The sequence below is a fragment of the Crassostrea angulata genome, chromosome 10 (assembly GCF_025612915.1).
Source record: "Crassostrea angulata isolate pt1a10 chromosome 10, ASM2561291v2, whole genome shotgun sequence".
Taxonomy (NCBI): Eukaryota; Metazoa; Mollusca; class Bivalvia; order Ostreida; family Ostreidae; genus Magallana; species Magallana angulata.
Window position 1 is genome coordinate 37,531,591 of NC_069120.1, and position 13,200 is coordinate 37,544,790.

Sequence of the window (13,200 nt, forward strand, 5' to 3'; positions counted from 1 at the left end):
TTCAGTAGTTTTTTCTACTTTCATTGAATTTGCCAAACATAAGTCAAGCACATTCATCACATTCAAAATGCTTTGATAAATTTGCAAGTCTTGCACATAGTGTAAAAAATGCCAGCTATTAATATATCTATAGATAGAAATAAAGACATTTTGGCAATATACTACAAAATGCTTTTACCAGAGTAATTGCTTTTAACTTTGGTATTTCAACACGTGCAAGATGATGTCCGTAAACCAAAATTGAATTATATCTGATTATTGTAAAACTTAATGAAAAAACCTACTTTCATTTTCTATAAACCAGCCCAAAATAGCAAAAATGAGAGTACGGTGATGGACACGCTTTGGTCGATCAAAGTCAGTTGGAGTTTGTGTCATAATATATACTTGCAATTAAATTATATTAAATAATTACTTATTAATAAGGAGAAGATATATTTAGCTGGAATTAATTTTTAGTATACATAAAAATTAGGATTTTACAAATTTTGAAAAACTAAATTGAGCCAATTCGTTTCATAAAAATTAAGATTTTAAAAATTTTGAAAAATTAAATTGAGCCCATTCGTTTCTGGAACGTGCGATTTTAGTTTAGATGAAAAAACATCCCAGAACGGGGTAACCAAAAAACGTGGGTTGACTAATTCGTCATGGCGAAAAGTGTAACGCGAGTTCATCATGCATCAGGCTGATGGTTTGGATCGGCGACTTTGGTTTAAAAATTACAAATATATATGCACGCTCTCGCCCGATTAGATCACATACATTTTTATACCACTGACACAGATAGCCTTATGTATGAATTTGTGAACCATGAACAGATTGTGTTGACGACTCTACTGTATATATGAAATATATATGTTTAAATGATATACACATAAAACGAGGACGTTGCTTCAGAAAGTGACATAATTATTTATTATGATTAAGTGTTATTTCCCGCGCGGGATATCATCTTGTATATAATAGTAAAAGGCGATCTGATATTGATTTTTAGTCGATAGATATCATCTGGAGCTGTCAAAATTGTCAACTTTTACTCATATCTCATTAATTATTTTCACTTTTATTAAAACAAGTATCATATTACAATAAACATAACTTACATTTAAAACAAAATATTCCATATCACTAAAAAAAAATGTTGGTACATGAAAGGGACGTCTTGGTTAATTTCTAAATGGTACTACTTTAATCTCTACAGGAACGGAGGAACTTCTAAAAATAAATAAATAAAGCATGTGTAGCTAAGTGTATATGTAAAAAATTATTTGACAGTCATGGCATAAAAATCAAGCTCTTTAGAGATTCTGTAAACATGTAGTTATAGGTTTTAAAAATTTAGTTTTTTTCTCCACGGTTTATTTTCTCCCATTAATGAGAATAAATAATACGAAGCTTTAAATGATTTACATTACCAACCGACTCACCTTTTTCTAGAAACGTGAATAGCTTGATCAGAGGCATGAACAACAATGACATATGTCAAGTCTCTTGAGATTTTGCCAATGCAAATGATAGATGCTTTCTTTTCTGAGGGCTTCTGTTGTATTTTAAATTTTTCACCCCCATTATTTGACACACTTTGTATTTCAAACACAAGGTCACCATCAGGTCCAAAATCATAATCACTTGCCGAAACCTTAAACAAGATGTATGGAATTTACTTTTTTTTTAATCAGTGCGAAGAAATATATAAACTAACATTAAACGTGATTTGAAATACACAATTTCAGTTCACTCTGTGTAGAGAGGAAACAAAACTTACAGACACTAGTTATTTTTTATCATAAGCAAAAAAAACATTAAGAATAGAACTAAAAAAGGCATGATATCAATGATTTGGATTTTAAAATTAACCTCTATAAGCGGTTGATTATTGGTTGAATAGTCCCCTTCCATCACGTTAACAAAATACAGTGGTGCGCTGAAGATTGGTGCATGGCTGTTCAGTTCACACGTCCTGTTGATGGATAGACAACAGAAATCCTCCACGATAACAAATACAGTGGTTACACCAGTGCGGAGAGGGTTGGATTTGTCCGTGGCTTTTACTTCGAGCTAAAATAAAATGTTTAAAACAAACATCTCTGTATTCCATTCAATTTTGTGAAACAATGCAAAAATCAGCACTCTCTGCATTGACCAAGAATTCAATTAATTCTAGTGCAATATTTTTTTTTTACGATTGAAAGATTATATCTAGTTATCTACACATCATGTTACATACATGTATCATTACTAAATTTAAGTTTGTCCGAGCTTTTATAGTGTTGTAAGGTTTGTTCTTCATATTCTGTATGACATGAAAATCAGATTATATATCCGATTATTAGAAGAAAAATGAGCTTTTTTATTTTTAATCCTGTTATCTACCATCTCTACAATAAAAAGTGTTTTCATAACTAACCTACGACTAAACATTACCACCGAGCCTGAGTCATCGGATGCTGTGGCATAATGGTTGCGCAATATGCAAATGCTTTATTGGTCGAGAATTCGGCACCCGCTATCGGCGTTACTAAGATTTCCTTACAAAACATTTACCTATTTAGGCATAATACATTTACGCTATATAAACAGTTTGTATACTATGCGAAGATAAATGAGCATAAGATATTTGACAAACCTACAGAAAGCATAATCATACCTGATAAAAGTAATTTGATCCACTCTGAAGCGAAATATTTGTAGTAATTATCCCATTAACTGCATCCATATTAAAGATGTTAACTCCAGACAAAGGAAGTGAGCTTTCAATTGCATACATTGCACTATCCTTTGGAAAGATAAATAAAAGGCCATAAAAAAACTTTGTTCTTCGCGAAAAATTTTAAGATATATAAACATAGAGAAATTAATCATTCACTTAAGGAAATATGTATAGAAATATGTACATATATTTTAAAGTAAAATTTTTCCCATTTTGTTCATATCACGTCAGTATTTCATTAAAAATATTGACAAAAAAAGCTTTTCTTCAGATATTTCATTACAGGAAACAGAGAACAGGCTAAAGAGCATTGTATGCTTTGAAATAAATTTATCCAATATACAAGATTTTGGTAATGGCAGAAAAATTTTGTTTGCGTCTGTGTTAGAAGCTGTTCTCTCCATTTACCCGTAGAAAAAACTTTAGAAAATGATGAGATTTATACAAAACTAAAGTTATATAATACAAGTATGTCAGACAATTTAAAAAAATAGATTTCATGTTAACTTTCTTACGAAAGAACAAAATATTTTACATTCCATAAAACCTGAAAATGTGATTTTAGGGTCAAACATTTTAATGGTCTATGTATCCCACATAGTTCTCCAACTAAAAATGACATGCATATATCATGTAAATTAGAATCAATTTTCATAACTTACATTTGCATTTGCTGGGAAGACTTGTAAAATTCTGCTGCCAACGGGTGTGATTTCCGGTAATTGCACCGCATACATTGTCTGAGAAAAATCGAAGGTTGCTGGTGTGCGCTGAACGTTGATCATTACTTCTGATGTTGCTTTTTTATTTGGATATATTGAGTCATACGCAACAATTAATAACTGTAATACAAGTAAACAGACATATATAAATATTAACATGCATTTTCAAAATACATTTTCGCTGTGGTTTTTTGTAGAATACCGTTTTAATGAGCTCTAGTGCCTTTATGTTCCAGTATAAAGCACCAGATTGATTATCTGTATTATGCAAGATTTTTTTTTAATAAAGTATTATTTTACATTATAAGTTCCAGTTGCAAACCGGTCTTCTTTTAGATCTCGGATAATTCGGATAACTCCAGTATATCTTTCCACGTCGAAAAAAGAGGGAGCTGGATAAATGCCAACGGTTTCATATTGAATAAGGCCCTGAAATAGAGTAAGATATTAAGAAAAAATGAAGCCCATTTGTATTATTTCTCAACCAATGACCAACTTCGTCAAACCAAATATCAAGTGCTTAAAAATGCTTCTTCTTTTTAATGATTTATTAGGATTTAGGCAACCCGATACATCGTTCACCTGATCAACAATGGCCAAAGTATATTATACTTTCATAATAAATATTGAAATCTGATTGGTTAAGACGCGGTTGATAATCCGTTCTATTACCCACAGCGTTAGCATTACACTTGGCAACGGGTAATACAACAAATTGTTACATGCGCGTAAATTATGCGCGCACGGTTCGCCATAGAATTCGCGTTATTCCGTAAAGTTTTCTTAGAACTAAGACATTCAGTATAATAAAACAAATAGTGCCTGTTTGGGAGGTTAAGAGCTGAAATTGACTCCCCTCGAAAACCATTGTCAACCTCCGCTTCGCGTCGGTTGACAATGGCTTTCTCGGGGTGTCAATTTCAACTCTTACCCTCCCAAACAGGCACTATTTATCTAATGATACTAGTTTCCTCCGTCAGATTTGTGCAATGCATATCATATCTAATCATTGACATAATTCATCCTAAAAGCGTAAGAAATGCAAGCTTTTAATACTACTTGCAGCTACCTTCCTTTATCGTATCAAACACCAAAGAGAGCATTCTATTGTTGACATTTACATTCTTTCTGAATCTACCTCCGTAAATAAAAAGAGCAAACATGGTAACTAATGCTATTTCGATCAGCAACTTCCACAAAAATTGCTTAAATAAATTCAAAAATAATCAACATGGGAGCTTCATTCTTTACGTGATACAAAAGTTGCATTTTACGGCGCACAAAAAAATTTTGGACTGGTTTACGGTATATCCATTCAGAGAACAATTAAATTCTTCAGACACTGGACTAGTGATGTCATCGCTGTACTTAGCTTAAACTTTCCTTAATTCGGATATTAAAGCATGACAAACTAACGTGCAGATAAAGATGTAAACAATTACACCACTTCACTTAATAAAGATAACTGTAGTATAATCTGCAATAAATTTTTTGAATCAAATATTTTACTGAATGTGTTCGAAAATAAGATTAATCAGTCCAACACTAGCGCATTTTTTTGGAATCATTTCATCACGTAAGGAACTGTGCTTCCAAAGAAGATACAGGCAATTGTGCTTAGATATATAATTGAAACTTGTGCGTGTGTGCACATGTGTGAGGGGGCGACATTAATTAACAAATCACTCACCCGAATATCAGGATCAGAGGCGGAAACTGCGAAGATATTTGAATTGATTTGCCCATTCTCATCAATAGTTGTTCTGTAAGGTATGGACACAAAGACTGGAGGTTGATCTCGTGTAACAATGACAGTGACAACAGCATTGCCAGTCTTTCCACTCGGATCTCTAGCTACCACATCGAACTGAAATAAAAGACAGTCAAATACATTTTTAAAAGTTAGATTATACACAAGAGTACATCTGCAGTTTTAGTTTCAAATAAAAAAAAGTCACTGCACATTTAAAAATTGTTAATTTTTTTTTTTTTAACATTTAATATTTATCACCACTTCATGAATGAGATAAACTTGTGTTAAGAGTGAATTGTTCTAAATTCTGACCGTAAATGTATTCAATATGGTAGAGGTGAGAGGAGACTTAAGAGTAATCACTCCGGTCTCTGCATTCAGATAGAAGAAATCCAGATCCTCTTGCTCTGTATTCCCTGTTGGACTGATAAAGTAGCTGACTACATCCTGGCAAAACAAAGATATTGGTTAATTTTTATTAAAACATAAGCATGTACTGGTCTAATGTAAGGGATGTGTCCCATCAAATATAGTTTTACAGTGAACAAAATCTACAGCCCTGGGTTTAGCATTTTGCATCAAATTAAAAGATTCGATATTGTTTAAAACCCTCTTTACAAGCACATCAGATAAAAAATATATCAATTGTCAAATTCCATATGAGGGTTTTGGACATCAGTTGAAAAGAGTTCATGTAAAATTGTAATTTATATATTTTAAAAACTAATCTAATTGTAGACAACAATAATTCACTGAAATATTAACCACAAATTGAGGATGAATTAAGATGATAAATGAGAATGCGCAATTTAAGCACATACTTACATTATCAGCATCTGTTGCTAGGACCTGTGTAACATTGCTGCCTAAAGGTAAACTCTCTGGAACATTAACACGATAGCTGCTGGACTGTGTGAAGACAGGTGAATTCGGGTTGCGAATGACATTGAAAGTGACTGTAGCTGTTGCTCTGTCTGCTGGATACTGGGTATCATAGGCAATCACCACCAGCTGTTAAAAGAAGGTTTCATTTACAGTCCATAATCAAAACTGAAAGTTAAATCTATTCCAAATAAAATTTGAAGAAGCAAATACAGAATACATTGTACTCAAACAATAAGAAATATTCATTGGAAACATTTCAAAATATTTGTCTTGTCATTGCGCGCGCACGAGAGAGTGAGAGGGGGGGGGGGTTAAGACAAGTCGAGATAATTGAAGTTTTTAACATCATTAACACGTGCTGTCCATTTTTAGACGACCTTTTTCAGAACAGAAAAAACTTACATTGTATGTTGATATATTCTTTTCAGATCGCAGGTCATTCTGTACGTATATAGATCCATTTGCAGGAGACAAGTAGAAAAAGTAAGGTGCTGAGCCAAATCCTGTAGCCTCATAGCGAAGAGAACTTATTGGCTAAAAGAAAAATTAACATGTAGTTTTAGAATATGTAGACTACATGCTATTAGCTATCAATCACAAAAAATAAACATTAAAATCTTTTAACACACTTGAACATATGAGATGATGTACCCTTTTTGAATCCCCCTGTTTTTAATTTGACATTATTTACATGTACATTCAATGCATGCATAACATACCCTCATGTCAGTGTCTCGGGCAGTAACTTGAAGAATAGAAGTCAACATTGGTGTATTTTCTGGTATTTCCCTGGCATAGGTACCCAAAAAGAATGGAGATTGTTGATTTCTAAGTACAGTGATCTCAACATCAGCTTCTGTCTGTTTCTCATAGTACTGCTGGTCTCTCACCCGAACTTTCATCTATTTTAAGGTAATAAAAAATAGTATTTAGTATTCCACAAAATTGTAGTCTACCTCTAATACACTGTTTTGTCACTGAAAACTGAATGCTGATTTTTTGTAACAAACCAAGTTTATATTCTCCAAAATTATAGAACATTTCTATATTACCAGTGAAAACTGAATACCAATTTTCTGTAACAAACCTTGTACAAGACAGCCCTTGTTGGATCATCCATCAATGTTCTTGCTACATAGACCAGGCCAGTGTTGGGGTCAATTGTGAAGTACATCAAAGCTCTGATAGATTCTGCTGTGCCATCACTCAACAACTCGTATCTTAAGGTATCCTTAAAAGTCAAAATATAAATGGCATAATTTTCCTTTTCTATAACTATTTGTTGGGAATGAAAGCATAATAATTTGTTGTTTGGGCATGCAGTCAAGTTAATTCAAACACATTTTTCTATATATGAGATAAAGATTTGTAATAAAAACACCATGAGTAGTCACAAAAAAGCCTTCACACTGAGGGAACATAAATTAAGTTAAATGACAAGATACAGTAAAAAAAGAAACTAGAATTATCAGTAACAATGTAAACTTATTTTCCAGAGATTCTTACTCCATCATTATCCCTTGCTGTGATGTTCAATATATTAGATCCTGGAGCTCTGTCCTCCCATATTGTGACTCTGTGGGGACCAGATGTGATTTCTGGTACGGAGGGGTTTTTGACAACAGTTAATGTTAAAGTAGCAGTAGCGGTCTTTCCTGGGGAACCACTGTCATATGCTGTTACAACAAGCTAAAAGGGAAGTAAAGAGAAACAACCATCAACAAATTGCACTAATTTGCAACCTGTAGAATTTTCATTTTAGTATGTACAAGTATATCCATCAATCCTTCTATGAATATGGTTATAATACAGTCATGTACAATGCATGACCACACAAGCTAAAGAGAACAGTACTACTTACATCATATTGCTGTCTAATGTCAGTTTTCAAGTCGTTGATGACGGCAACTTCCCCACTGGAATTATCCACTCCAAAGTAGAAGGGAGCATTAAGAGACCCTACCACTCCATACACAATTTGACCCTGAAAAGTGTAAGGCCAGTCTTTTAATCAATGTGCATGGCAAAATAATATGTCAATACATATATAAATCACTATGTTGTTTATACTTTATTTAAATTTCCTCAACAAATGATGCAAAAATAATTTTCATGGAATAAAAATAATATGCAGTATATGTTAATGACTGTTTTGAAATAAATATCATTTAAAATTACTCTTAAAATACTTTATTTGGATTGTTACATCGACAATCATGCACATATTACTATCTTATGTACAAGGAAATAGTTGGTTTTAATTTGCTTGTCCCTGGGCCTGTACAGAATACCCACCTTTCTATCAGGATCATTGGCAGCGACTGTGAAGAACTTTGAATTGATTAGCCGATTCTCAACAACAGATGTTCTGTAAGGGGTGGACACAAAGACTGGAGGTTGATCTCGTGTAACAGTGACAGTGACAACCGCATTGCCAGTCTTTCCACTTGGATCTCTAGCTACCACATCAAACTAATTAAAAATAAAAGATCCAGTCACATCAACTTTGAAAACTCAGACAGTACACCAGAATTCATTTAAAGATATAGACTCCAATCAAAAAATGACATAGCAGATGTAAAATGTGATACTTTTCTAAAATAAGTTTCCCATACTTAACATTTCATCACCACTTAATAAATCAGATAAAATTTTATTATGGCATAGGTTTCACAGTATAGTTCAAGGGGGAAATTGTTCTAAATTCTGACCGTGAATGAATTCAATATGGTCGAGGTGAGAAGAGACTTGAGAGTGATCACTCCTGTCTCTGCATTCAGATAGAAGAAATCCAGATCCTCTTGTCCTGTATTCCCTGTTTGGATGATGAAGTAGCTGACTACATCCTGACAAAACAAGGATATCAATTAATTTTTTTAAAAGAATATAAAGCAAGATGCATGCACTTATCTTATGTAAGACTATGTCTTGAAAAAACTATAGTAACTGTTTTACAAATACAAAACCTACAGTCCTGTGTGTAACATTTGTATTAAAAAGTATCTTCAATATTGGTTTTAGAATCCAAATGCTGACACTTCAGATTAAAAAAAAAAATCCTTGCCAACTCAAGTATGAAGCTAATTGATTAACTACAAATTGTAGATACTAAGAATAATACAGAAGTATATGCATTTTACATTACACAAACTTACATTATCAGCATCTGATGCTAGGACCTGTGTAACATTGCTGCCTAAAGGTAAACTCTCTGGAACAGTAACAAGATATCTGCCTGACTGTGTGAAGACAGGTGAATTAGGATTACGGTTGACATTGAAAGTGACTGTAGCTGTTGCTCTGTCTGCTGGATACTGGGTATCATAGGCAATCACCACCAGCTGTTAAAAGAAGGTTTCATTTACAGTCCATAATCAGAACTGGAATATATAAACAGCTAAGGTAGCAAATATAAAATAGGTTGTAATCAAACAATAAAAGACACTTATTGAAATCATTTTAAATATTTGTCTTGTCATTGCACGAGAGAGAGAGAGAGAGAGCTCTTACGTTATACTGGGATCTCTGTAGACCATCCTCCATTAGACCACGAGCAACCTTGATTTCTCCTGTGGTTGTATTCAAGGAGAAGAATGAAGGAGCTGGATAGTTGCCAATTGTTTCATATCTGAGGCTTCCCTGGATTGAATAAATATAAAAATAACATGATTATAAACTGACATACATATCTTAAACTCTCAAATTTCAAAGACAATTTACTGTGGTTATATAGAAGTTTGATCCAGGATTAAATGGGACTCACTGTACTTGGGTTCAAGTCTGGATCTCTAGCAGTGACAGTGAAGATCACAGTTTCTGAGGCTGTTCTGCCTTGTCCCAAACTTTCTGAATATGGAGTATTTGTGAAGGATGGAGATTGTTCATTTCGATCAATTGTTATTATGGCAAATGTCGAAACACAGTTCTGAGGGTCTCTCAAATCACAGGCCTGGACCGAAATCTGAGGTTAAAGGAAAAACAAAATGCAACGTAATGTAATATGTCACAGATAATTATGTATGGTCAACAACCTAAAACATTAATTATCAAACTTTAAGTTAAAACCTTTTATTGGACAGTACCATCATTTCCAGAGTCTAAGATCATATATCCTTACCTGATCCTGAGGCCAGTTTCCAGTGGTCAGGAGTTGCTTTACAGTGATCCAGCCTGTTTCTGGGTTGATGTAGTAGTAAGTCTGGGCTCTGGTGTCTCCTATGATGCTGTATCGGATTGGATCCTGTGTACAATAGAAATGAAAGAGTCCCATCTCAAATGTCTTTTCAGCCTTGAATATTTTCTAAAATATATTTCTCAATCCCACTCATTGTTTTTATACATCTTTAATGAATGTCAGAATGACACACAGAAATTTCATTCAAGCAAGAACACCTACAATACTTTTTTAAATCACTGCATTCAGCAGATCAATAAATTGGCAGCAGGCAGCTGCTCTCTATACTTACATTGTCTCCATCAGTAGCGTTCACTTGAACTACTTGATATCCCAGAGGAACAGTGTCCAGTATGGTTCTACTGTAACTTGGTGGAGAAAATACAGGCGAGTTCAGATTCCTTGTCACCTGGATGGTCACAGTGGCATTGGCTCTGTTGTTGGGATACTGTGTGTCGTGGGCGGTAAGTCGAAGCTGCAAAGAAGCCGTACTAATTAGTCAGACATTCATAATGAAATGCAATTGTTATGATTTGAGTGTATTAATGTCCTTGACAATATATATATATATATATATATATATATATATATATATATATATATATATATATATATATATATATATATATATGGATCCTTACCGTGTAGCTGGTTCCCACATCTTTCCTCAGAAGAGCTTGATTAATGATGGTAATGTTCCCTCTGTCTGGAATCACTCCAAAGAAGGCTGGGGCTGCATTGTCACCAATGACAGTGTACTCAATTCTCCCCTGAAATTACCAACATTTCATGCAAATCAAGTACATGTATCTTGAATCTCTGGATTATCCAAAGTGGTATTAATATTTCTCAGCCGAATTTTGCTAGTGCTTACTCTCAGATCTTGATCAATAGCTTCTGTGCTGAAGATGATAGTGCCATCTTGGGTGTTCTCTGTGGTTGCCGAGAGATATGGGGTGCGGATAAACTGTGGAGCGAACCGGTCTTTGATAACGTTGACAATGACAAAAGCATCAGCTGTGCGCTCAGGAGTTCTCTGGTCACTAACTTGAACTTGAAACTAAGACGAAAACAGGAAAATAAACAGATGATAATCTTTCTCTCAGATCATTTTGTGTATGTATTTTTAATTCTGCCACTAAAATGCCAAACTACTAGCAATTGTTAAACAGTTTTCATATTTAAATGTTGCTATATATTCTACTTTTAAAGAGATATTCTTTTAAAATATTGTTTAAAAATTTAACATTTTACCGAATATTGGTTTTCAGCTCTTCCTTGCAGGATGTTTCTTAAGGCGATCTGTCCAGTAACAGGGTTAAGATAGAACAGGTCCGTGAATGGCGACCTGCTCAGTATTCTGTAGTTCAGTTGATCCTTTGAAAACATCAGGAAATCATATGTTCATATAGTTGCTTTGCAATAATGTTTAAATATTATTGGTTTGTTTATAGGCCCATGTCACACACTAGTATTTCTGTGAAGTGCCATAAAAACCCCAGAAAACTACCAGTGTATATCGCTCTACGTGATAATTGTTTATCTTTTTTAGCAACAAAGTCTGCAATACATATATTGTATCTAAATTATAGTAGGTTTGATAGTATGTTGTTCTGACATTGAAGGTTTGCTTGTTTTTCAGCAAACATTTGATCTTTCCTCTTTTGAACCACTCTCAGAATGTTTTGGAAGGAGTTAAAGTTTTAAAATTAATTAAAAGCTTATAACTAACTTTCACAATTTACAGTCAATGTAAAATCAATATTGTTGATAAATTAAAAAAAGTATTGAACGCTTCAGTTAACATCATGCATTCTGTAATTATCTCGTGTTCAAAACTAATGTACTAATAATCAGTTTATTGCATAGTTCTGAGATTAAATATTTTCTGAAAAAGTTATGTCATGGCTTTTTTACCATCATACCCTAATTTTAAAATGTGTTTAGATTATAAATGAAAATTATTATTTCCTCATTCTTTAGTTCGCCTACGTTTCCTTTTAAAGAATCAAATGATAAAAAGCAATGAATTTAGGCTAATAGCTGTTTATATAACTAGATTAACCAGATAACTTTAGTCAAACGATAGACAAGTACTATTTCATTTTTTTGAAATTGTACATCAATATTGCTATTGTCACATAAACGGTACCTTAACTCATTTAAAAACGTGTAATCACATATACCTAAACTTATTTGATTTGATATTAATTAATATATGATATCCGATAGCAAATGTAGGCCTACTGGAGTTTACTTTTTTTCTCGTGACGCTAACACATAGTTTAGCTACTTACCATGTAAGGACTGATTAAATGTGTCTTTATCCGTGCTATATATGTCACTGTCTCATGCCTTATGTACGATAATGATTATGAAAGCAAACGTCTTGAGATGATTATTGAAATGATTACTTAAATTACAACAACATCTAATGCAATAACTAGCTAAATTGATATTTAACATTTCAAAAATTAAACTGGTCTTCTCATGTATGTGCATGCCTAAGTACTTTATTTTAAAAAAATGATCTACAAAGTCGAGAGATCTTGGCCACAAATAGATATTAGCTGCTTAAGTGGAGAAAGGATGTTGATCATGTGAATTTTGTTAATCACGTGACAGTTATTATACAATGCATTGTATTAAAGTAATAAACAGTGTGAAGTTGATTGAGTCGCTTATATTATCTATAAATATGTATAAAAAAAAAAAAAAAAAAAAAAAAAGAGAGAGAAAAAGGAATGTAAATATATATAATCATAAGTGGTTCAATATGTAATTATAGATATTCTAATTGTTATTCTGATAAAGTAATAAATGAAACCAAAGAATATACTTGTATCGCTTCTTGATGTTTTAAAACAGAAATTGTCATACAAATCAAAATTCCAGAAATAAGAGTTGTGGCGATTCCTATTGTAGTATCTCTGTTAAATGCAAGGAAAGTGGC

General features: G+C 33.1%; 1 protein-coding gene across 1 annotated transcript in view; it reads right to left on the bottom strand.

The window, feature by feature from the left end:
• Window positions 1-234: 234 nt before the first annotated feature.
• LOC128167724 (protocadherin Fat 4-like) overlaps window positions 235-13,200 on the bottom strand; it is a 37,731-nt gene continuing 24,765 nt past the window's right edge. Inside the window, exons 27-50 of the mRNA XM_052833602.1 lie at window positions 11,502-11,624; window positions 11,122-11,307; window positions 10,889-11,017; window positions 10,540-10,722; window positions 10,191-10,313; window positions 9,837-10,034; window positions 9,584-9,712; window positions 9,229-9,414; window positions 8,785-8,919; window positions 8,369-8,545; window positions 7,935-8,057; window positions 7,580-7,762; window positions 7,161-7,304; window positions 6,793-6,975; window positions 6,476-6,607; window positions 6,014-6,199; window positions 5,501-5,635; window positions 5,126-5,302; window positions 3,736-3,864; window positions 3,376-3,555; window positions 2,651-2,779; window positions 1,861-2,061; window positions 1,431-1,642; window positions 235-1,218 (exon numbers count right to left, since the gene is read on the bottom strand). Coding sequence (XP_052689562.1) covers window positions 1,170-1,218; window positions 1,431-1,642; window positions 1,861-2,061; window positions 2,651-2,779; window positions 3,376-3,555; window positions 3,736-3,864; window positions 5,126-5,302; window positions 5,501-5,635; window positions 6,014-6,199; window positions 6,476-6,607; window positions 6,793-6,975; window positions 7,161-7,304; window positions 7,580-7,762; window positions 7,935-8,057; window positions 8,369-8,545; window positions 8,785-8,919; window positions 9,229-9,414; window positions 9,584-9,712; window positions 9,837-10,034; window positions 10,191-10,313; window positions 10,540-10,722; window positions 10,889-11,017; window positions 11,122-11,307; window positions 11,502-11,624 — 3,732 coding nt within the window. The 3' untranslated portion in view covers window positions 235-1,169. The remainder of the gene's footprint in view (window positions 1,219-1,430; window positions 1,643-1,860; window positions 2,062-2,650; window positions 2,780-3,375; window positions 3,556-3,735; window positions 3,865-5,125; window positions 5,303-5,500; window positions 5,636-6,013; window positions 6,200-6,475; window positions 6,608-6,792; window positions 6,976-7,160; window positions 7,305-7,579; window positions 7,763-7,934; window positions 8,058-8,368; window positions 8,546-8,784; window positions 8,920-9,228; window positions 9,415-9,583; window positions 9,713-9,836; window positions 10,035-10,190; window positions 10,314-10,539; window positions 10,723-10,888; window positions 11,018-11,121; window positions 11,308-11,501; window positions 11,625-13,200) is intronic.